Here is a 25,333-nt window from a genome sequence, read left to right on the forward strand (position 1 = left end):
TACATTTCTCTTGGATATATGGCCCTGTAGGTGGAATTGCTAGATCATATGGCCATTCTATGGTAAACCTTCAGTAGAATGGCCTGGCTTCTTTCCAAGGTAGCTATAAAATTTCACATTCATACCAGCAGTGAGTGAGGGTTCCAATTTCCACATCTTCTCCAAAACTTGTTATTGTTAGTCTCTTTTATTCTAGCCATCTGGTGGTGTGAAGTGGTATCTCATTGTGGTTTTGAATTGCATTTTACTGATGTCCAGCATCTTTCATATTCTTATTGTCGACATTGGTTTGCTTTTTTGGGTCCCCTGATTTGATTTTCACATTGTTTCCAAATTGATTTGAGAACAGAGAAATCCAGACCATGTTATTACTCAGATGATTAGAAGGAACCAGGAAGATGACTATCTTTCATTCATATCACTCTGTAGGCTGGAGGGAGTTTAAGGCCTGGTTGTAGATAATTTAAGCTAGGAATGCTGACCTGATGGAAATGATAAGGCCCAGGATTTTTGGAACCGGCTTATTGAAATATAATTCACATACCATACAGTGAATGTACTCTTTTAAAGTATACAATTCAACAGTTTTTAGAATTTTCAGAGATGAGCAACTGTACCACAATTGACTTTAGAACATTTTCTTTTTTTGTAGCAAAGCAAAAAAAAAAACAAAAGAAAAACCAAAAAAAATTCAGATAGTAAAGACTTCACATAAAAATCAGTCATTATTTATTACTTGTTGATTACAATTTGCAAAACTTTTTTCTCTCCACCTTTTTTTTTGGTGTGTTGTAGTTGTACATAATGGTGGGATTTGTTGTTACTTATTAGTACATGCACAAAATATAACAATATAATTTGGCCAATGTTCCTCCCCAATACTTCTTTCTTTGCAGTCTCTCCTACCCCTGGTCCCTTTCCTCTATTCTATGGATCTCACTTTGATTTTCATGAGATCCTCCCCCACCAACTTTAGAAATTTTCATCATTCCAAAAGGAATGTCCCCATCACCAGTCACTCCCCATTTTCCACCAGCTTCTCCTCACCCCCCAGGCTTAGGTAACTACAAATCTACTTTCTGTTTCCATAAAGTTGCCCCTTCTGTCCAGTTCATATAAATGAAATCATACAATATGTGGCCTTTGTGTCTGGTTTCTTTTACTTAGTGTGATGTTCTCAAGTTTCACCCATGTTGTAGCATGTATCAGTACTTCAGTTCTTTTAAGGGATGAATAATATTCCATTCTGTGGTTATACCACAATTTATTTATCTATTTTTTGTTGATGGATATTTGGACTATTTTCACCTTTCAACTATTGTGAATACTGCTGTTATGAACATTCATATGTGAATTTTTGTGTGAACATGTTTTCAGTTCTCTTGGATTTATACCTAGTGGTAGAATTGCTTGGTCACAAGGTAATTTAACATTTTTGAGGAACTGCCAGACTTTTTCCAAAAGGGCTACAACCTTTTAGGCCCATCCTATTTTGTAAACTTAGAAGAAAAAAATGTTAAGCTTTCTTACAAGTTTTGTCCCCTGGAGCTGCATGTGTGTGTGTGTTTGTGTTGGGCGTTTCAGTGTTCCATATAGCCCAAGGACATGGTAGTTAGATTTGGCAAAGCATTATGAACCTCCCTAGACAGGAGCTTTCTTGTTCTTGCTAGATAATTTGAGTCAAAATCCTAGGAGCTTTGGTGTCTGTAAAACATCAGTTCTTTCTGATGGAGCAGAATGATTAGAATAATATATAGTAATGAGAATGAAATATTTCTATGTAATTACAGCTTTTTAGAATCTCCTTTAAATTTAATATGTTTCTTCTTGAAATCTTTACCCTGATATTAACATTTGCTTTGTTTAAAGCTATCGTCTTATATGACACAATAGGGTAATTGTTTTGTTGATTTAAGTAGAGAAGTAAAAGTAGAATAATTTGTCCTTACTGTTGTTGCTGAAAGTAAAAAATACTGGTTTTACACCTATCGTGTGTGTGTGTGTGTGTGTGTGTGTGTGTGTACACAGAGAGAGATAAGTGGAAGTGAGTTGTGAATTCAATTTACAAGTTCGTGTTTATACCTAGCTTCTTATTAAATTGCAGTCTTGAACTAATATTCTTGTTTTAGTAAGGGTTTGTCTTCCCTTCTATTCTGCGATAAGGCTTTCATCCTCTTGAAGTGGACTTTTGTGTACTTTTTACTGAATTTAGATATCTTTAAAAAACAAAGCCCTGGAGATTTTTCAGTTTTTCTTTTTGATATGAAATGAAGTGATAAAAATTTGAGTAGACCAAAAGAAGAAAATTAAGATTTTATGTAAATATGTATTTAGGGACCTGGATTTTCAAAAAGAGGAAAGCATTTTGTAAATCTGGGGTTAAATTCCAGAACAGATTATTAAGAATGTTTTATAAATATTCAGAAAAAGGAGTGGTGAGCTCTAGGAACCAGTACTGGTTCACCAAGGTCAAACAAAGTCAGCCTGACCAAATTTTCTCAGTGGACAGGGTCATAGGCCTATAGATCAGGGAAATAATGGTAGATGTGATATATCTACACTTTAGCCAGGCATTGACAAGGCTTCTTTGGTCTATTTTTGTCTAAAATAGTCAGGTGATAATAGTGAAAATACATTTATATGAATTTGTCTGGAACTGGTTAAATGGGCAGCATCAAAACCGATTAATGAGCCAGGAGCAGTGTGGAAGGAAGCTTCTAGTCCAACTATGTCCTGGCTTTGTCCTTAGACCCTTTCCTGTTCAATCTGCTTCCCCACCCCTCTTTTATATTTATTTTTCCTGCATATAAATGTGGATATGTAGAAAATTAGAAAATACAAAACACTTTTCAACATCTATAAAAGTGCCTCCAGAGATAACCAGTTGCATGTATGTGTTTATGTATTTCCCTCAAACTCTTTTAAGATTGTGGTTTTTATATGGAAGTAATTTTATATTCTTTCCATTAACCTATGTCATGAATACTTTCCTAGGCCATTATATATTCTTTGAAAATGTTCTTTAATACTTAAATAATATTCCATCATGTAAAAAAGATTATCAGCAAAGTAATATGACATGTATGGTCCATAATTCGGGTAACCATTAACTTATTGGTGGATGTGGACTTATAATTTTTTTCCAATGTTTTGAGCCTATACAAAATATTTAGATGGATATCCATGTACAAGGTTATTATGAATCTGTGATAGATTCTATCTATTCTCAGGATAGATTCCTTTAAGTGGCATTATTTGGGGCAAAATATATGAACATAGTTAGTTGCAGTACCATGTTCCTTAAATCCTAGTTATACAGGAGACTGAAGAAGGAGGATGGCAAGTTTGAGGCCAGCCTCAGCAACTTAGGGAGACCCTGTTTTAAAATAATTTTTTAAAAAAAATGGGGCTGGGGATGTCTGCTCAGTGGTAAAATGATTCAATCCCCAGAAACACCCCCGCTCCTGGAAAAATAGAGCATATTTAAGGCTTTTGATACATTTTTGCTAATTTGACCTCCACCTCAACTGGCAGTGTAAGGATGTTTCTTTTAATATCCTTACTAACCTGGAATATTTTGTTTTTGTTTTTGTTTTGGGGGGGGGTTGTTGGCGTGTGTGGTGCTGGGGATTGAACCCAGGGCCTTGTGCATGCGAGGCACACACTCTACCAACTGAGCTGTATCCCCAGCCCTAACGTGGAATATTTTTAAAGACAGCCTCTGCTAATTTGATAGGTAAATGTTATTTAATTTAAAATTTCATTTGTAATTTCTTTTGTTTATAATAGAATTGAACATTTATATGTGTGTGTGTGTATTGATTTTTGTTTTTTCGTGTGTCTGTTTCCTGTTCATACCTTTTTTCCATCTCCATATTGGGATGTGTTCATTCATTCTTATTGATATATAGAAACTTCAATACAGTTAAATTACTAATTCCTTGTTGGATATATTATGAAGACTTACCACTTTGGAGTTTGCCTTTTTTGGCATTTATTTATTCATTCATTTAGTGCTGGACATTGAACCCAAGGCCTTGTTCATGCTAGGCAAGACTTACTCTGTACCACTGAACTATACCCCAACCCTTTTTTGCTTTATTTTATCTTGATGTACACATATTTTACGTTTTTATATAGTCGAATCTCTCAGTGTTTTCTTTGTGGTTTGCCTCTGCTTATGCTCATAGACTTAGAAGAGGCTTCTCCAGCCAGAGAGCAAATAAATAATCACCTATGTTTTATTCTAGTTAATGTTTTGTTTTATTTTTAAAACCTTAACCTGCCTGGGTTTTATTTATGAAGTAAGGTAGCATATTCACTTAATTAACTTAATTTTTGCTCCAAATTTTAATGAATTATTAAGTACATTTTATTAAATAATCCATCATTTCCTTTTAGACACGTGCCCAATTTCGATTTGAGGCTTCTTATTCTGTTCTGTAATATTTTACTCTGGAATTATCCATTACTAAAAAAGGACCACATGTTTTGACAACTATAAACAAGAGGAGTCTTTCTCTAGGTCACATTTTCTGGGTTCCTTCCACAGAAACTTGACCTAAAGGAGATTCAGTTGATACTCCAATAAAGATTGTCAGAGTTTGTGATCCTGTGGGAGTGACTACTGTGAAGAACATTTGAATCTAGACTCTTTAGTGACCTGGCAAAACATAGAAAATGGTTACATTATCTCAAATTGGCAAGCTTTATCACAACATGGATGTATTTTGGTCACTGTGTTGGATGGAGCATTGCTGTTAAGTGAACAAGATTGTTCCAAACTAGCATATTTACCACTTTGGGAGTAAGGAAAAGGGGTAATTTGCCTTCATTCTCATGTTGCCTGGATGAGGTGTTTTACCTCGGGGTGGTCTTTACATATACTTTGGCTTATGCATTAAAGGAGTCAAAAGCTTTGTAAATCTTTCATTTGAATATGCTACATGAAATTCCTTTGAAATAGAGAAAAGACACTATTTGAAGCTTTTACCCTGATCTCCTGGGTGAAATGAAGTAAGTGAGAAGGACCGATTAGAAGGCCCTGTGAATGCTTTTTCTTAGCTCCATGTAAGATCAAGGCATTTTTCATTCCACTCATCTCAGAGCAGGTGGCAGAATGTAATGGAACCTTTATATAGTATGGCACTTTTGCCCAATAGCTAGCTCTTCCTGCATCCTCACTAAGCTCTTTAGGAGACAGAAACATCCAGTCAGTAGGGATAAACAAGAATTTCTTGTGGTGTGCTGATGTAGCACGTCTTGTTTTCTGTTTTCTTCCCAGTATACTTCAGGATTCTACACAGAACCATGGCTAAGTGTGTGTAGAACTGAGGAAGCACATTGCGACAGTGCAGGGACCAGAACCAGAACAATGACACCCAGGTTTCTTTTCATAGTTAGTTATAGTTCTGAGCCATTGTTCTAAAAGTTGAGATGAAATTATTTTTTCTCTCACAAGATTTGCCTATGTTAAGGCTGTTTATCATTTTTCTTCCTTCTCATCTAGCCTTGAGAATTTTTTTTTCAACTTACGCTTGTTGATTTGGTATTTTTTTGATCCAAGGCATTTAGGATTATTTGCAGATATGAAGATTTCCAACTTCTAGATTATATTAAGCAAATTAAAATGAAGAGTCCTAGGTTTGATTCCTTTTAGGTCTCATTGACTTGGTCATAAAATCATAATTGTCATAATTAGAAGGGACCTTATTAAATTTTCCCTAGTTTTAGAAGTATCAGATTTTTATTTTTATTTTTTTTTAAATTTAGATGTTGATAGGCCTTTATTTTATTCATTTATTTGTATGTGGTGCTGAGAATCAAACCCAGTGAGTGCCTCACACATGCTAGGCAAGCACTCTACCACTGAGCCACAACCCCAGCCCTCAGATTTTTAAATAGTAGATATAGAATTAGGAACTAACCCAAGTAATAGGCTTCTATAAAACAGAGAAGCTTGTGATTCCTAGAAATGTGCTATTTGGCAATTCTTATACTTACTCCACACTAACAGGTATCTTGATGAACTTATTTTACTTTCACCTCCATCCATTTCGTTGAAAGACATGAGCCATAATGTTGGGACAGACTCTTGTAATTCAGACACATCCTGAGGGTTTATACTGTAAAGGCAACTACAGAAATCTAAAACAATCCATACTCATCAAAATCTGTGACTTTTTTTCTGAGGTTATAACTTTATTTCCACCAGAGTTCTGTAATTTTTCACAACTGATGATTCCTTTAAGCCTCAGGGCAGCTCAGCAATGGCAAATGAGGGCTGTATGAGTTTGAGATCTCAACGTCTGCACTTCCATAAGAATGGATGAGCTTTTTGGGGAGCTGTTGATTTATTTTCAGTGTACAACCAACCAAAACATGAGCTATTATTTGACCATGTCTTTTCTACTGAGTATTTGTGTGGGGCTTCAAGGTCAGGGAGTTATGGTTTTCCATTTTACTTTATTTTTGTTTGCATTTTCTGATTGTCCCTGTCACAGTCTGTGTGTCTGAAGTCTGTCATCCAGTTGTCTCCTCAGCATTTTGTCATTTCCAATTTGATAGGCATGGCTTTCATTCTATTTTGTAGTTTTTCCTTTTTACATCTTCATTCAAATCATTAGTAGTCTACACTGTATGCAGAGTAAATGCCCTCCGTTGCTGCTATTTGTTTCTTGTCTGTACATTTTCCTGTCTTTAATAGGATGAAATAAACTTATAGTATAAGTTGAGAAACTGAGCATCTTTCAGCTTTTCCAAATTATTGACAATTTTCATTTTTAATTCTCTTTTTATGGTGCTGGGTATGGAAACCCAGGGTCTTGCATGTGAAAGGCAAGTGCTCTACCACTAGCTGTGTCCCCAGAATTTCTTTTTATTTTATTCTGAGGCATGGTCTGGCTAAGTTGCCCAGTCTGGCCTTGAACTTGTGATTCTCCTACGTCAGCCTCCTTGAGTCACAGGGATTACAGGCATGTGCCACCAGGCTTATTTTCAAAAGCCTTTTTCCCCCTGATGTCTGGAAGGTAGATGGATTCAAGAGCAAAGTCTTGGGAAATGGATTTGCAGGCTTGATTACGTGTCCAGTTTGCATTGTGGAACATTGTAGTTTCAGAACCCTTTGGTGCATCGTTGGACTGTTAACTAAATCTTGAAACCTTTGACTTGTCTGTGCTTTGCAGAAGTGGTGTGTGGTTTCTTTCCTTGGTCAGTTTTGTAGCATTTTGGGGTGGGTAAAAGGAGAAAGTGTGTAATCTTTTTTCTCATATTTGCTTCTGAGACGCCAGAATTTAAGAATTAAATAGTCCAGGTTCGCCCTCTTAGATCTCTGCACAGAGTTAGCACATTCAATTAAAAGATGGTCGACTCAACAAGGGTGCAGTTCACCACACTACTTTGAGAAGGAAACAAAAACCACATAAAGGAGCTTGTAGCTTAGTAAAGGAAATGACATCACCACAAATTCTGGGCATTAGACTTTAAAAGGACAAGGGAGTGAAAGGTCTGGAAACCATATTCAATGAAGAATTGTTAAGAAAGTAGCAACCTTTAACCTGAAAAAGAGGGAGGTGACTTATTTTTGAGGACACAGTGGCCCTTGTCCATTATGGCTGATGTTATCCTACCTTTCTTGGGAGACCAGGAAAACACACAGAATTTGCCTTTGATCCTATCCCATGGTATGTCCAATCAGATGCCAAATTTTGTCTCTTCTAGCTCCAACATGTTTCCTGATTCTTATCCTTTCTTTCTGTTTTCTTTGCCCCATACTTGGGAATTATTTTCTGAACTAATAGAATTGCTTCCTGGTCTCTGTCACCTCTTCTTTTGTCCCCTCACCTATATTATACTCCCAGAATAATTTTCCCCAAACCTAATTTCATTGTATCACTTTTGTATTTAAACACCTTAACAGTTTTTTTTTCATAGCCTAGTAATAAAAGCATTATCTCAAGCTCTTATAATCGAGTTCCCAATCTGTCTTTGCTTACTGTCTCCTTTTCTCATTCCACCTTCTACTCAATCTAATTCAGTTGTCTTAGGGCTGTCTATAGGATTTTCCAGTATTTAACCTTCTTTAAGCTATTCCTTTCACACTGTTAAGAAGAGAACCCATCATGTTTTAAGCTGTTTTAAACACCCAAATTAGGATCATCTTGCAGAAGATGTGGCCATCGACCCAAGAATTTACATCCCCAGTTCTTTTTATTTTTTATTTTGAGACAGGGTCTCACTAAGTTACAGAGGCTGGTTTCCAACTTGTGATCCACCTGCGCCAGCCTCCCAAGTGGCTAGGATTTCAGGTGTGTGCCAATGCACCCAGCAATCTTGAGTAGTATTCTCTAATACTAAAGAATTAGAGAGCTTCCCATTATTGGATGTGTTTGAGCAGAGGCTGGAGAGTTATCTAGTCTGATTGTTGTAAAAGCAGGAGCTACATATACTAGGGACTTTGGGGAATATACAAAAATTGGAAGTGTCCTCTTTTGTCAGGAAAGTATGAGACCACATACTTACTCTCCCCTCAATAGCCAGTGTCACACACACAAACACATACCCTTGATCACGCTGTTACTTCCCTTAAAATTTTTCAATGGCTTCTTCCCAGTGCCCTTAGGATAAAGACAAATATCTTCACCAAAGTCTAGCTCCCCTTTGTCCATTCTAGAATAAAATATTGGCTTTAAATTTGCATAATAAAAAGACTTATTAGGCTGGGCATGGTTGTTCATGCCTATAATCCCAGCAGTTTGAGAAACTGAGGCAGGAGTTCAAAGCCAGCCTCAGCAAGGTGGGGGGTGGGTTAAGCAACTTAGTGAGACCCTGTGTCTAAATAAAATACAAAATAGGGCTGGGAATGTGGCTCATGGTTGAGCGACCCTGAGTTCAATCCCCAGAAGTCCCCAAGCCAAAAAAGGCTTATTAAAGCGTTTCCCCCTAAACAAAAGATCAATCTGCCCTCAAAGGTAAATTCTGCTACCCACTTCTTCAGAAACCAAAAAGTTCCTGAAAGTGTAATAGCAGTTTATCCTTACTTGCAATCTGAAAAGTGTCAGAATGACTTTAGAATGTTGGGGGTTCATTTGTAGTGCCAATCAAAATTTTAACTTTTTTGTGTGGGGGGCAGGTAATTGAAACCAGGACCTTACGCATGCTGGGGAAATACTCTACCACTGAACCATACCCCAGCCCCCCATTTTTTTGGCATTATTGGAGATTAAACCCAGGGCCTCATCTATGCTAGGCAAGTACTCTACCACTGACCTATGTCCCCAGCCCATTTTAAAAACTGGTTTTTGGGACAGGGTCTTGCTAATTTGCCAAGATTGGCTTCAAATTTGCAATCTTCTGCCTCAGCCACCCTAGTAGCTGGGATTACAGGTGGTTACCAAGCCTGTCATCCAAAATTTGTGTGTGCATATAGTTTGAAGTTTCACATAATGCTCTAACAATGCTACAGTGCAGCATTTTTGTAGTATTAAAAATTGTAAACAATTTAAATGTGCATCAATCATGATATGACTGAATAAATTAGTCTACCCATAATATGGAATATTATGTAGCCAATAAAAATGAGGTCTGTCTCTGTGCACTGCTGTGGATGGGTTTTTATGATATATCAAAGAATGAAAAAGGTATATGTGAATCTATGTGTGAGTTATAAATGTATGTATATAAACAATATATGCATGGAAGTTAGCCCTGAAGGATACATACTAAAAATACTAACAGTAGTTACTTCTGGTTAGTAGGATGGGGAAATGATACAGAAATGTCTAAGAAAAGAAATTAGAGTTTTGGTTGTTGTTTTTTTTTTAAAGTTAAAGATATTTTAAAGTCAGGAATTTGGGATATAGCTATCATGAATGAAGCCCTGGGTTTCATCCTCAACAACACACACACACACACACACACACACACACACACACACACACTTAAATGGTGTGTTACTTTTGTAATTTAAAAGAACTGTAAACTCGTCACCTTTCTTTGCAGTTGCATTAGACAGGGGGTTCTTTAACACTTTCACTTTCCCATGGGATTTACAATTTTATTGCCAAATTTTGATTTTGAGATCTTTCCAACCCTCTTGCCCTTCCTTCCTTTGGAGGCAGTCTGCAGGATTTTTCCTTGTTTCTCTGAACTATCACAGTGAAACTAAATTTTGTAAGTTAACACCAGCATTTTCAAAATGTACTGGGTATTAGAATCACCACTATACTTGTTTAATGCAGACTCCTGGGCCCTACTCAGTAGATCCTGATTCATTGTGTCAGGGGTGGGATCAATTTTGATCTTTTTAATTTTTATTTTTTGGTACTTGGGATTGAACCCAGGGGCACTTAACCACTGAGCCACATCCCCTGCCTCCTTTTTTAAAAATTGGAAACAGGGTCTTGCTAAGTTGCTGAGGCTGGCTTTGAACTTGTGATCCTTCTGCCTCAGCTTCCCAGTTGCTGGGATTACGGTGTGTGCCACTGATCCCAGCCAAAATCTTGATCTTTTAAAAACTCTGTTTTGATAGTGATTTCTGGTTGTGCCCCCTCTACCTCCTTTCTCTGTGATGAGTAGCTGGTAAAAAGTAATTAGGCAGGAGAAGATGACTCATTGTGCATATCTTTGTGGGTCACAAATGGTTTGGTTCCTCTGAATGGGAAAAAAATGAATAAAGTACAAATTAATAGATGAGATTTTAGTAATAACATTTCTTCTTTAAAATAGCCTATTTGAAGGGACCGCTCTGGTTTAGAGGCTGGTCAGGTGGGCCTCCTACACAGTGACTTCCACCTAACACATGCCCTTCAGTGATAGTTGTGCTAGCCACAAGTGGAAGGGACGGAAGATCCTTGGCAAGTTTTGAAGTCTTGATATTCAAATTATTTTTAGATGAAGCTTTTGTCTTGGGAAATGGGTACACTATAAAGATGAGGTATTATATTATGACAATTCCATGGTTTTTGTTAAAACAATTTTTTTCCTTTGTTGTATGGGAAGTCTGTTAACCAGATGCCTGTTGTGGGTTATTAACATCTCAAAGGGGTGTTTAAAAAATACAAACCTCAAATGCTCCTAGCAATTAACCTCAGGAACAAAAGTAAATGGGAGTATTTCTTAACTACTTTTCCAAGCCCTCAGTGAAGCTGGCAGCCATCAGTTAAATAAACCATTAGGTTTATTAGTTCAGAACAGAAAAGTGAACTTGGACAGTTTTCTGAACTGCTTCTCATTTACAAACTATCACTTAGTCACAGGCTACTCTGTGCCTATTGAACATTAGATAATGCTACAAATAGAAGCCAGAGACTGATCAGCAGTTGGAACTTTCTAAGTGGTTCTTCTGAATGTGAAAATAATGAATAAAATGCAGTTTATTAAACTTGAGATCTTAGTAGCACATGTAAAAAGAGTGGATTCCTTAAAGCAATAGCTTTGTTCTCCTTCTGTAGTCTATTTTAAGTGGGCCCTCTGGCCCAGAATTATCAACTTTGTATTAGGAACTTTGAGGAAATGGTGGTTTGGTGGTTGTTGTTTGAAGGATTTTTAAAGAAATGTAGTTACTAAGCAACTGCCATGACCTGCTGCTAAGTTGGAGTTCAGCAGGCAAGTCATTTCCAAAGAAGGCAATATATAAACAAGTTTTAAGAGGGTAAACATGGCTTATGGATAGATTGTTAGTGTTTTTTATTAAAGATCCTGGGGATGGAACCCAGGGATGGCTTTACCACGGACCACAGTCCTTCTTATTTTTTTAAATTTTTTTTTTATTTTGAGACAGTGTCTTGCTGAATTCCTGAGACTGGCCTTAAATTTGTGTTCCTCCTGCCTCAGCCTCCTGAGTTGCTGGGATTACAGGCTTGTGATGCCACACCTGGAAGTTGGGTGTTTTCCTTTGTTCTGAGTTCTATGCGTAGTTCTTTTACTCATCTTCCCCAAGAAAGAACTGCCTGGTCAGAAGTCTGCCTCACACAGTTCTCAGTGAGTGATCCCAGCCAGGGTTAGAGGGCCAAGCGCAGGGTTAAGACCAGTGCCCGGGCATCTCTGGAGGTGATCTGGTCTACTGCTATGCTCTTGGGAATCCAGGGCTTCTGCGATGGATTGGCCACCACCCTCTATCTTTATTTTGAGACACCTCATTGATATTGATGTGTTGTCGTGTAACCCTAAAAACAGGGACATTGTCCAGCTGTCATCTCTCATTTTTCTGCAACATTTAATGAGTGAGTCAGTGACTCAATGGCTTTCTCCAGCATTTCAGGGACAGGAGTAGTTAATGAGGACAAATCACCATAACACCAGTGTGTGATGAATGAAAGATCACATGAATTTAACCAGTTGGCTTCATTGATATCATGGTGAACAAAAAGAAATTTTTTTGAGAAGAGGCTATTTGCATGACTTCAGACTCCTCTGCTCCCCTTTAGGCTTTTTAGCATTTCCCTTTTCACCCAGCTGAAGGTCAGGATGCTTTGCCTAGGAAGGCAAGAGGGAGCGGCAGGTGTTGGAGCAGGTGTTTTGTTCTCTCCTGCAGATCACACAGACTAGGTGGGGATGCTTCTTGCCAGCCCTCTATGGTGCATGAAAATGCTTTTGTGGAATTTTTTTCCCCTGAAAGTGTGTTTATTTTAAAGCAGTTGCCCAACCTTCAACCCCTGGTATAAATTTTGACTTCCTTTAAAGTCAGCTTGTCATGGTAAAGTATGCCTGTCATCTGCCATTTCCACAGCCTGTGCCTTAGATATACCCTGTTTTATGCAGCAATTATAGACCTGAAAAATGTTGTGTAATTGTGTGTGCGTGTGGTAAGTGTGAATATCATATTTTAAATGTACTAGGAGAATGTCACAGCAAAGCAACCCTATAAAAAGCCTTTTATAATAATTGTATGACCAGAGTTAATTTTCCTATGTCAATTTTCTTAAATTGGTTATAAACCTGTAGCAATATTTTCAGGCAGTTGCCATGGTCTCAGTGGGCTACAAGGCTGGGCATGGACGAAGGGCCTAACTGATTAGATGATTTTAGAGGTGAGAGGTATCAGCAGACTTGTAGATTTGGGAAAATTTATATTTTAATATGTTACTGAATCAGTGAGACCTGTTTGGAGGGAAGTATCTCAGAGGAGCTTTACTTTTAATTCTCCTTATGTGATTTTGAGGTTTGTTTTTAACCTTTTGTACTGGGTTCTACTACCCCTCAAAGAAAGTCATCCCAGAAAAAATTGCCCTCCTCTCCTAACAATGATATAATGGCCTTGGTCCTTTCCAGCCCCCCCCCCCCCCCCGCCCTGCATCTCAGGGCCATCTGTTCTCTGCATTGGCTTTTTGGGAAAGTCTCCTTGCCCATCTGCTCTTCTTGGGCCTTAGTGTCTGCTCTAAAGATTATAAAGGCTGCACTGGAATCTCTTTCCAGTTGTTTTATTTTTAAGGATCAGTGAGGTTTTGAGGTGAATGAAAGCTGTTTCCATATGACATGCCCAACTTCTAACTCCTTTTTTCCAGGTGATTTCTTTCCTTCCATTAGACTGCAAATAGAGAAAGTCTGTCTGTCTACACTTGGAGAAGGGATTCTGATTATCAAAGCGAAGATTGGGCTGGCTCTGGCTGTTTTGAAGCCAGGTTTCATCCTGGTTTTTTGGCCACAGCCACATGGTCTCAGGGGAGCTCCTTGGGTTCATTCTTTTCCTGTCTTTCCCCTTGTCTTCCTAAACAGAGTACAGTCGCTTTGAATCGAAGATACATGACTTGCGAGAACAAATGATGAACAGCAGCATGAGTTCTGGGTCAGGGTCCCTCCGAACAAGTGAGAAGAGGTCCTTGTATGTCAGGTAAGTTGCCCTTCTGGGCACCCAGACCTGGTGCTGGATGGGAGCAGCTCTGCACCAGCCCAGCCCTTCTTGTTTAACTAGTGGGGTAGGGAGTGTGTACTCCCAGTACTAAAATAACAGTTCACACTGTATGCTCAGGTTGTGTATTTTATGGTCAGTATCTCCTCCCTTTTGTGAGCTGGCTTCTTCCTTTTCACTCATGAATGACTCAGTATGGGAAAATTTCAGTTTGCTCTAATTGTAAAAGACTGTTGGGTGATTGTTGCTAGTCAGCATTCAAATAGCACTCGAATGTTCAAAGTACTTTGCTTGCAATCTGTGCTCTGAGGGGAAAACTTGGCACCCCCCATCCCCTTCCACATATGCATAATAGACATCAGGATTTGTATCTGAGCATATCAACTATCACAGTGTTCTAGTACAAGGTTTCTTTTAAGAGACCAAAGAACTGACAGGTTGTTGCATTCTGGGTACTGCATTGTGCTTCTATTCCCCTTTCCACCCACTACACTGGTTTGCTCTCTCTGTGAATCATGGGACAGGATATAGTGTGTTCCCTAGGAAGGTGGGGTGGAGGGATCAGATATTTAACATTGAACTGTAAGTCACTTGGTGATAATGTCAAAGTTTGAGCTTCTGACCCTAAAGGTGCAGTATACTACTGTGTCAGATCAAGGTACAAACTTTCCAGGTTGTTGGACTGATAAAGGAACACTGTGAACTAACTCCTCTCAGAATTAGGGCTAGTTTCCTTCTTCCTGCCCTGACTTCCTGGCAAAACTCCAGCAGAATGATTACAAGTTCTTTGTATCTCTCCAAGGGCACAGCCCTTAGGGAAAGAGGTGGTGGGATTACCAGAACTACTTTAGATATCCACTGAATGCTTAGGTGTGGGGTTGTCTTAAACTCTTTGGTTGAACTTTTTCTGGTGGCCTCTGATACCTGTTGGGGGCGGGGAGGCTACATTTGCCAGTTGCCTGGCAATATGACAATTGCTCTTGTCCTTGGGGTGTGAAATGACGATAGCTAAGATGTCATTGCTAATTGCAGTTCTCACAGTGCTTGCTTTTCTTTTTCCCCAGTTGGTAGTCCCTGACCCTATTGCTGGGAGCAGAGCTGAGGGAGCCCCTCTCTAAGCCCAAAGCCCACTAGAACCCTTTGAGTTCTTTTCTAAAGTGAACCTTTAACTCCACTCCTTGTGTAAAGAGAGCATTTGCTGCGCTCATCTCCCACTGTGAGGGGAGGAGAAGGGTAGAGAGGGGCTGGACTAGGCACCAGCCATGTTTCCAGTCTCCTCCTTGGCAAAGAAAGGCCTGTCTGCTGTCACAAAGCCTTTGCTCTGGGTTCTGCAGCCTAGACACTGGACCACTGATGAGGAAACCAGAAATGTGCTGTCACCCCTGAAAATGGGTAATACTTGTGTGACTTGGTCAGGATTGTTCCGTTCCCGTGCTTCCAGCCCCCGCAGATGTGGCACTCCAGTGTGCGTGGGAAGCTGCTCTTTAGGCAAGACAGTTTCTTCAGAGAGCTTTATTTTTAGATTTCCCCTCTCCGCCTATCCTGGGCTAGAGCTCTCCCTGCCTGGGCAGGGGAGTGGGGCATTGGTTCTCGATCTGGAGCACCCTTCTCTGGCCCAGGCAAGGGATATATTCAGTCTAACTGGGGAGGAGAGTAGACTCTGTTTCTAGAGAATCCATTTATATAATCTGCCTTTAACCTTGTCTAGATAACATCTGTATCCTCAGAGGGAAGTAGATATGGTTTAGAATAGAAACTGTTTGTGATCACTAGACTTAATTAGGGGAAATAATGCTTTATGGCTAAAGCAGTGAGCTAAGGCTCTTTCCTGGCTAACCCCTGTATTAGACTGGTTTGCTCTCTTCCCTTCCATTCCTGTTTTTGACCTTTGACTCTATACTTGGTTTCTTTTCTTCTACATGTGAATATATTTAAACTTCTTCTATTCTCTTTTTATTAGAGCTTCATAGTTATATATAGTAGTTGAATTAATCCTGACAAACTCATATATGCGTGGAAATCTGTTTTCAGTTCATCATCCCCCAATTTTCCCTCCCATCCTTCCCCTCTACCATTCTCCTTCCCCTACTCTGATAGACTTCCTTTTACTCAGCTATTAATTTATATTTGATTGGTTCTTTATGTTATTCTATCCTTCTTTCCTTTATATTACTCTTGCTTCTGCATATGAGAGAAAACATTTGACCTGAGTTTCTGAATTTGGTTCATTTCACTTGGCATGATATTCTCCATTTTCATTTATTTACCAGCAAATGTCATGATTTCATTCTTTTTTATGACTGAGTAGAACTCCATTGTATGTTTGTATATGTATACCATAATTTCTTAATCCATTTGTCTATTGATGGGCATCTTCATTGACTTCATAATTTAGCTATTGCGAAAACTTCCATTCTTTTAATTTTATTTTTGGTACTGGGTATTGAACCAAGGGATGCTTTACCACTGAGACACATCCCCATTCCCCCTCTGCTTTAAATTTTGGGACAGGGTCTTGATAAGTTGCTGAGACTGGCTTTAAACTTGCAATCCTTCTGCCTCAACCTCCTGAGTTGCTGGGATTATAGGCACCCAACTAACTTCTTCCATTCTTAAAAGAAAAAAAAAATTAAAGGAAAGTCCCTTAAACCATTGTCTCTCTTCTTTTGCTCACTGCATTTACCAAATTCTGTGCCAGGAAACACTAGTACTTCAAGATGTTAATATGTTAATAGGTATTGTATGAAATATCAGTGCTTCAGTGAGTTGGTTAAATGCAGACTTAAACAGGAAAACTGAATGCTTTACTGTGATTAATGTCCAGGAAGAACTGTACTAGACAATGTTTCTCCCAAAAGATATGAGCACAGGAGTCTTATTTGGAAAAAAAAAAAACTGTGTTAACATCCAGGCTGGTTCCAGAGGAGCAGATGCTGGACTCTGTCAGGAACCAGCAGTGACCTCTTGGTCCTTAAAGTCAAAGAAGTCCTTAAAGAAGTCTGACTTCTTCACCACATGTTTTTCATGAATTTCCTTCTTTTTTCTTTAAAGGCTCTTTGCTTACCTTGCTGATCAATCCTCAATACTTTTCATTAGCTCTGCCCCTGAAATGGTAATGTCATTTATTTCACATTTTCAAATCCTGTTGTGTAAATGCCCTTCCAGTGCCTCAGACAAACTGCATGTTCAAAATGGACTCTCCTCCCTACCCCTTCTCCTCCTTTTCCTCCTCATTTTCCTTAATTTAATTGCCTCACCCTATCATGTGGAAAAGGGATTAGATTTGTTCTGTCACCCAAGGCACATTTCAATTCAACATAAGGAAGAAAGAGCTCATGATGAAAACTGTCTGAAATGGAATGGACTGCTTCTGGAGAGAGTAAATTTGGTCTTTTGTTACTGGAGGGGTTACAGAAGAGGCTGGGTGACCATTTTCCTGGGTATTGCAGAAGGCTTAAAGCTATAACAACAATCTGGACCTGATGTGTTCAAATTTCAGTAGTTCTCCAGTGTCTTCAGATTAAAGATGAATAAACATTTAGGGACAAAGACCTATTATATGCCATGATCTTTGTTATTCTCATTAAGTGATTTTTAAAAATTTTAATAGTTCTATAGAGTAGCACTATTGCTGTTTTATGGATGAGAAAACTGAGAGAAGTTCTCAAACTGGAATTTGAACCAGGTTGCTCTGACTATAAAGTATGCTTCTTTCAGCCTTTCCCCAGCTTGCTGATAGGAATTGACTGGAATGCTAGTAAAATTACATATTCCTAGACTCCTCTTCTGGTAAGTTGGATTCACCAGGGTTGGGATTTTTTTTTTTTTAGTACTGGGGATTGAACCCAGGAGCACTATTCCACGGAACTATATCCCCAGTCCTTTTTATTTTGAGACAGGATCTTGCTAATAAGTTGCCCAGGCTGGCCTTGAACTTGTGATCCTCTTGCTTCAGCTTTGTAGGTAGCTGATATTACAGGCATGTGCCACCATATCTGGTGAAATGTATGTTTTTAACAAGCAATCAGAATGCTCAGGAGTGACTGCTTATGTACCACAATACACATTTATTTCTATGTTAACTAAACATTGCACTCTTTAGCGCCTACTGTGTGGAAAGCAGTGGAGCACAGGACTAAGGATTTGGGCATGGTAGCAGGGGTGGAATCAAGGAAGCAGCCATGTGGTCCCTGCTGTCCACCCAAAAGAGGTCAAGCAGCCCATGGGTAAAATGAAGGCACCTTTTTCAGTTTAGGTTCTCCAATTCTCTTGTTGTTTTCCCTTCTGACATGTTTCTCCTCCCTTTCCTTCCCCTGAGTATCTATCTCCCTCTTGTATGCACGGATTTGCAAAGCTATTTTGAAGTAAGTAACACCCTCTTACAGCTGCACTGAGGCTATAGCAGGTGAAGCCCTAGGGAGCTGCAACTGTACTAACCATCGGGGCAATGGGAGTTTTGGAGTAGGAGCAGGAGGAAGAAGGAAAGATAGCAGTGTTTGGGAACTGAGACTTGACTTTAAAGTCACCAGAGACTTCATGAGAAAGGCCTTCCACACCCTTCATCATGCTAGAATGGTTTCTTAAATGGATGAGCATGGTGAGTGGAGCCCCTCTGCCTAGTATTGTTCTGCTAATGAATTTGTCCACTGGAAGAGACTACAGCAATTACCTGTATTGAGCCTCTGGCTCAGGGTTGGGCAGATTAGGTGCTTCACTCAAGCCATTGGCATGTGAAGGCAGTGCAAGCATGCTGGGAGGCTAGGGTGCCAGGGATGACTTTGATTTTATTTATCTATTGGATGAAGGAATGAATGAGTGAGAGACCTGTCTTCTAAAGGTTGCCAATAAACTTGATAGTACAGTTGTAGAAATAACTCTTGAAAGTCTGTTCAGAATAGCCTGACCACATTCATTGAAGCCCCAGGACAGAATTCAGGCAGTCTGGGAGTCCTGGCCAGTCTTCTTCCCACCCTAGGAAGAAAATCCTGTTGGGGCATCTGTACTCTTGATTTGAGAAATGATGTCAGAACTATAAGCTTGGTCATCGAGGAAGGCTGGAGAATGGTCTTTCCTATCACTAGCCAACATTGCTTTGCCCAGGGTTACACTTGGCAGAGCCTGATTTGGGCTTATTCATTAATGAGCTTCAGTGTGGATTAAGATGTCAGCAAGGCAATATTGCCAGGCTTCACTGTTTGACAGAATTTAAGGGTGATGATAATATGATTTTTATTTTTTGGCATTGCTGGGAATGGAATCCAGGACCTGGTGTGTGGTAGGCAAGCATTCTACCACTGTGCTACATAACCAGCCTGATAAGTATCTTTAAAGTAACAACAATAGGACTGAAGATGTTGCTCAGTGGTAGAGCACTTGCCTAACATGCATGAGGTCTGGGTTCCATCTTCAGTACTGCAAAAAGTGAATATGCAGTTTTCTGCATCAGTGACTTATGGAACTGCCTGTTCCCAAACACCAGTCCTGAGCCTATACTTGAAATTGCTCAACTCATCCCATCCCATCATCTGCAGGTGGTGTGAGCTCTAAATGGTCACACATTATGGGTAGATTGGTCTTCTCCAACTCCATAGTTACCCTTTGAGGCCTGAAACTTTGAAGTAATGTGCTCTTACCTGTTCTCTATGTATCCTTCTACAAGATGCATCAAGGAGGCATGAGCACTTGGGTTTGGGATTTTAGACTGCTCTTTGGATGATGCTAGAAATTTTAACTTCCTCAATAAGGTCAAAGCCTAATGACTGACCACTACTTTTGATTTTCTGTGCTTGCATTGTAGCAACTGGGCAAGGGATGGGCTTCTTAGTCTTCAAATAATGTGCCCTTTATCCAAAGGAAGAAAGTGATGTATGATTGGCAAATAAAATCATGTATATTCAAAAGAAAGGAAGGAAGGAAAGGAAGGAAGGAGAAGAAGGTATAAAAGAAAGAAAGGTGTCTTAGACCCCAGCTGCTATGGGAGAAAAGCACAGTAGGGGGACATTCTGAGGGATATTAATGGGGAGGGCATTCTGTGTAGTAGCCTGGTCTCATCCACCATTCAAAAGCATTCAGAACCTCATAAGGAACATAAGGTTGTAAAGGGTTTTCACTTTGGTGATATAACATGAAAGTTCAAAAAAATATAAGAATTAAACTGCAATAAATTGAAAATATAAAGAAAGGTGGCTCCCAATGGTATGGTAGAATTTGGAAGAAGGAAATTTAGAGTGGGATAGCTCACAAAGAAGGGAGGGACTTGGGCTGGGCCTCAGAGGAGTTGCTGAGGGGGCAAGGGGACCAAAAGGGTATCCCAGGCTAGACAGAGGCCAGAGCCACAGGTAGGGAGGTGGGCACAGTGCTAGGTGAGCTCAGTGGAAGAAGCCCCTTGCCTTTGAGTCTGTTAGAGCTAAAATTTTCTTGTTTGCTTTGCATTGAGAAACCTGCCTAACCAGTTCCCTTGTTAAATTGCCATTTTCATCGCATTCCTGTTTACTGGGACACCACGGTGACTGTGCCAGGTGCTTATGATTTCTATGTATCTTTCAGACCCAAATCTCACAATTTAGGATCTGAACTGCAAAGACTTCGCTTTGTAATCTGTTTACTTAGAGCTGACTATATTCTTGCTTTCCCATCAGCATAGAGGGCCCAGCTGAACGGAAGATTTGCAAAGTCCCTGAGAACATGTGCATTATCCCTGTGGGCGGGCACATGTCTCTCTTAGGGAATATTTGAAAGGTCACTTCTTAAGCAACATAGCTTTCGAGACCTTTGGGGATGCCCTTTCCTTCAGAGGGTGGAGGGAGAGGCAGTGGTTTTGAAAGTTGGAGTGCTAAAGACCAGCCCTGGGACTCAAGGACTTGGGGATTCGACTCAATCGGGGAGTTGCATCCATCCTTGATTCTCATGGTGATGGGATGGCTCTGGAAGGCTTTGTTGTTGCCTGCTGACAAGTTTTCCCTGAACCCTACTTTTTGCCCTACTCTTAAAATTCTTTCTTTCCTTCTCTTCTTCTCTCCCCCCATCCCCCTCCCCTCCCCTCCTCTCCTCTCCTCTCCTCTCCTCTTTGTCTTTAATGTTTGAAAAGTTTCAGGAATACCCAGGTTCTGGCTCTCCCTGGCTTCTTAGAGGTACATGACCATAACTGATGAGCATGTTCAAGGCTGAGAAGCCTGAGAAGCTACATGGAGCACTGAGGCTGTAGGCAGGGATGGGAAAGGTGGGGAGTGGTATGTAATATTTCCAAAAGCTTCTTCCTCTCATGACATAGTGGTTCCCACTGACCTCAACAGTCCTTCACTCAGAAGTCTCCATGAAATTCTTTTTATCTAGACCCAGAAAGAATTAGGAGTTTCGTAGGTTTCTAGTCTCCTAACACACCCTTTTGTCAGATAAGCTGATATGTACATACACACAGGGTGAGACCAAGGTGGCAGATTGGTTAATTATGGCCTTTCTTTACATGTGTGGAGACAAACAGGTTTTGCTTTCTCTTTTCTGGCTCACTCTTTTTGAACCAGAAGTTGAAATGATCTGTGGCTGTGTCATCTGTGCCTTGAATTTGTAGGATTTTGGTTCTGGGATAGTGGTTCAGTCTGGCTTTAAAAGGACAGTATCTACCTTGACTTTCTTAGAACCTGTCCTGAGGATAAAGAGGGAAAGGAAAGAGATATCAGTGAGTGAAGAAAAAGGCTCCTTTTTCGTCACATCAGGCCTAATAGGAGGTGTTTGTAAGAAGGTGCTAAACCCTGCCACTTTCTTAGGATTCTAAGCTGTTCCTGACAGACTATCACTAATAGACAGCCACAGTTTAGCATGGTTCTTAAAGAACTTAAGAAGATGGTTGACAGATTTTAAAAAATTTATTAAGGCCTAATTTACATACTTTTTCTGTTTATATGATGTATATGCCATGGGAGATTGACTTTAATACTCATGGTCTTTTCTTTTTTACTGAGTTCATTTTCCACATGAAAGTTTAGCCTGATAATAATGAAAAGTTGAGGCAATGATCATTCAGACCTACTATGTGAATGTCAAACTCTTTAGCTAGACAAACAATCCAGGTGGGCCACAATCAGGCCCTACCCTACCACTCTTTGTGGCCCAGCCAGCTGTGGACAACCTGATGATCCTTATGCTTCTTGCCGCCAGACCTTTGCCTCTGTCTAGCTGGAAGCATCTCTCCCCTTCTCTGCCTTTAGAAATCCTTGAACCTTGGTTAAGACCCAAATCAAAAAAGTTGCCTTCTCAAATCAGATGTGATCTTTCTTCTCTGTGAAGGCTTTGATCCCTTGGTTTGCCCTTTTGTGCCTCTATCTACAACGTACTCAGCCTACTCTAACTTCTGTCAAACAGCAAGCTCCACAGTTCAGGGGCTGACTCTGCTTTTCTATCTCCTGTGTATCCAACACAGTGCCTTACAGTAAGAAGACCCAGTAAATAAATATTTAAATAATGTAAGAGTGGTATTTTCTAAACATAGCTGAGTGGAAAATTAGCTTCTTAAAAACTACTTATGACTATGACTTTGACTTAGACCTCATGAGATTGTCTGAGATTTAAGAGTCCTGGTTTGAGAGTTGCCCACCATGTATCTCTGAATGGTGCTCTGTGTATAATCCGGGCTTGGCTTTCACTGTTTGTGGGTAAGTTTTCTAGCTTTCAGTACAACAGAATTTCAGCAGTAAAAGAGACAGTGGATTTAGAGAAAATCCACATCATGGGTTTGGAAAATAGGTCAAAATCATGACAAAGAAAGAAATTGTTGAAGGAAATGGGAACATTTAGCCCAGTAAAGAAACTAAGGAAAGACCCAGACTCGTGAATGCTAGAGCTGAAAAGAAACTTTGAGAATATCTAAGGAATTTCCTTTATGAGATAGGAAGTTGGACAAAGTTGCATCTGAGGCTCCAATGTTCTGCAGTTCTTTTCCTATTTGCTGTTCTTGATTGATAGAATTTTTTTTTTGGCAGTACTGGGGATTGAACTCAGGGCCTCACACATGTTTGGCAGGCACTTTACCACTGAGCCACATCCCTGGCCCAGTGAAAACTCTTAATTTCCCTTTTACATTCTCAACTGAAAATAATATTATAGTTGAGAATTTCAAACTCTGTTATTGTATTTCTAGGTCTTTATCAGAGTCATACCTTAAAAAAGCATTTTCCATCCTGTTGTTCAATCCTTCCTCATTCATCATTCATAAGTTCATCAAACAAAATCCACATGGACTTGGGTACCACTTTTGTTGGAAAATTGGAGTCATACAACTTCCTTTTTTGCATTGTTTGCAGGGAACTTAGAGCCAAACATGGTCCTCTTCTGAAGCAACTGACTAAAACCAGTGCTTTGTGTATGTGTTTTCCCATTTTCTTTGTTAATTGACAATGTTTTTTTGAAAATTATAAAAAGGAACACATGCTGTGGCTAAAAAACAAACCAAACAGAACAATTCCCAAAGTGCACTGGTAAACTATTGGCATTCTTGTTGGCTTTGATCTGTATTCATTTTATTTTTACTTAGCTTGTGCTTTGTGTGTTTTACATAGTACAGTACCTGAAATTCATATTATAAATAAAATATTTATTTTATTCAAACCACAGATGTTTAAAAATTACAAATAATTTGATTCCTGGCATCCAGAAAACATGTTTGGATTAACTTTACTATATGATCTCCAGATTTCTACTGTTGTTGCCAATGGTCAGGCATGGTTCTGTGAGGTGCTAAAATATGTATTGTGTTTTAAACTTGTAATTAGTCAACTCTGCATTCTAATCTTCTCCATACTCCTCCTAATTGTATCTAATTCATTTTAACCCCTTTTTTCTGTCCCCTTTTTTCTGAGTATGTGCTCAGTCCATGTTCTGTTCTTTTCCTTAAATTTTGAAGCCCATAATGACATTTAGTGTTTCTCATCATCATTTAGAATAAGATCACTCATCATGCTGGTCTTTGTAGGAATGCTGGCACATGTGTGCCATGCTTTAGCACACATGGGACTCTGGCAGCATGAGTGTATTTGGATTTGATTCTGTCATACCAAGCCCAGAAAGGACCTCACAGACAGAGCATCTCTTTATCTGCTGGTTCTGCCTCTGTTGTTACTAACTTGAGTGTGTACATTGAGGGAAATAAAGGGCTTTTTGTAAGAGTTTGGATATTTTTAAATTTCCAAATAATCTGATACTGACTTTTAAAGATTTTGTTTCAAGAACTTTAAAAAGTAGAGAGGTATTCTACTTTGCAGCGTTTTACACCATTCCATCTTTCACTTGGGCTTACTTGTGGAGAAATAGTGTGTTAGACCTCCTGTTTGCAGCTGTAAGCCACAGATCACTGTATTGCAGGTAAAAGTGGAATTCTTGGAGCTGGGCTCTGGCCTGTGCATGCAAAGGTGTGAAAATACTTATGTTAAAGGAGAGTATGTGGAAGAGGGTCAGAGCCTAGATTGCCGGTAGACAAACAAAAACTGGTGACTCCTCATGAGGAGAGGTTCCACTTTTATCCAGGTGATTTTTTTTCCTGAGTGGGGAGCTCTGGTGTCAAGTACCAGCTCAGCCTCCCCAAGGCTGGAGTCAGCATCAAGCCCTAAGTTGAACTTAGAGCTTTGCCTCCAAATCTCCCTCTTCTCCCATTATCCCATTGTATATGAGGACAGATTAATGTTCCTAATGCTCTTCTGATATGCTACCTTCCTATTCTCAAATTTTCAGGGGCCATTGGTCAGGTCTATTCAGGGCCTTTCAAAAGTTTTCTCAGACTTTTATTAATTTCCAACCTCATATTCTGACTTCCAGTGGCAACAAAGCTGGTCTCCTCCTTTTCCTCAAGCCTGGATAGTATCACTTTCTTCCTACCTTTTCCCATCTTCTTTATCTCTTTAATGTGCTCCATTTATGACATCACAAAATGACACTAGAGTGTCTTGTCAGAGGACCTGGGTTCTGTCCCAGGTTAGTTAGGTATGTGACTTAGGTTAAATTATTATTCTTTCTCTTGCCTCTGTTTCCCCAAATGTAAGAGAAGGAGACTGACCCAGAAGACTTCCAAGGGTCCCTTGCAACCCAGTCATTATGGACAGTGTTAGCTTTTTCCATGGCTACTTGGGAAATGGGTCTCTTTTGTGTCTGCAACATTTACCTTTCATTGTTTGGGTTTGTAGTTAACTTTTTTTTTCCTACTTGAAGATATTTGTAAACTGAGAGAGCTCAGTGGTAGAGCTACTTTCTTAAGATGTGGTGGAGCTAGTATCTTAGGATGTGGATGAGGGAGAGGGCCAGTGAGGAGATTCTACTTTGGGCTTCCACCTTGTGTCCCAAAACTGGGAGGAGATAGGATTTGTAAAAGGTTTAGGGTTTTTTCTTATGCCCTGTGTCGGGAGAAGGGGATGTTTTTTTGAAAAGGAGGTGCATGTTTACTGCTTAGGAACTACAAGTAGGATGCAGTCTCCCAGATAATCTCTTTCTTTTTTTTTTTTTGGG

At 39.6% G+C, this 25,333-nt stretch overlaps 1 protein-coding gene across 8 annotated transcripts in view; it reads left to right on the forward strand.

The window, feature by feature from the left end:
* Dlg3 (discs large MAGUK scaffold protein 3) overlaps positions 1 to 25,333 on the forward strand; it is a 52,170-nt gene that overhangs the window by 14,619 nt on the left and 12,218 nt on the right. For all 8 annotated transcript variants that reach the window (XM_047535863.1, XM_047535867.1, XM_047535868.1 and 5 more), the window contains one exon: positions 13,714 to 13,828. In XM_047535863.1, the coding sequence (XP_047391819.1) occupies positions 13,714 to 13,828 (115 nt within the window). The remainder of the gene's footprint in view (positions 1 to 13,713; positions 13,829 to 25,333) is intronic.

This window comes from Sciurus carolinensis, chromosome X (assembly GCF_902686445.1).
Source record: "Sciurus carolinensis chromosome X, mSciCar1.2, whole genome shotgun sequence".
In the NCBI taxonomy this organism is placed as follows: domain Eukaryota; kingdom Metazoa; phylum Chordata; class Mammalia; order Rodentia; family Sciuridae; genus Sciurus; species Sciurus carolinensis.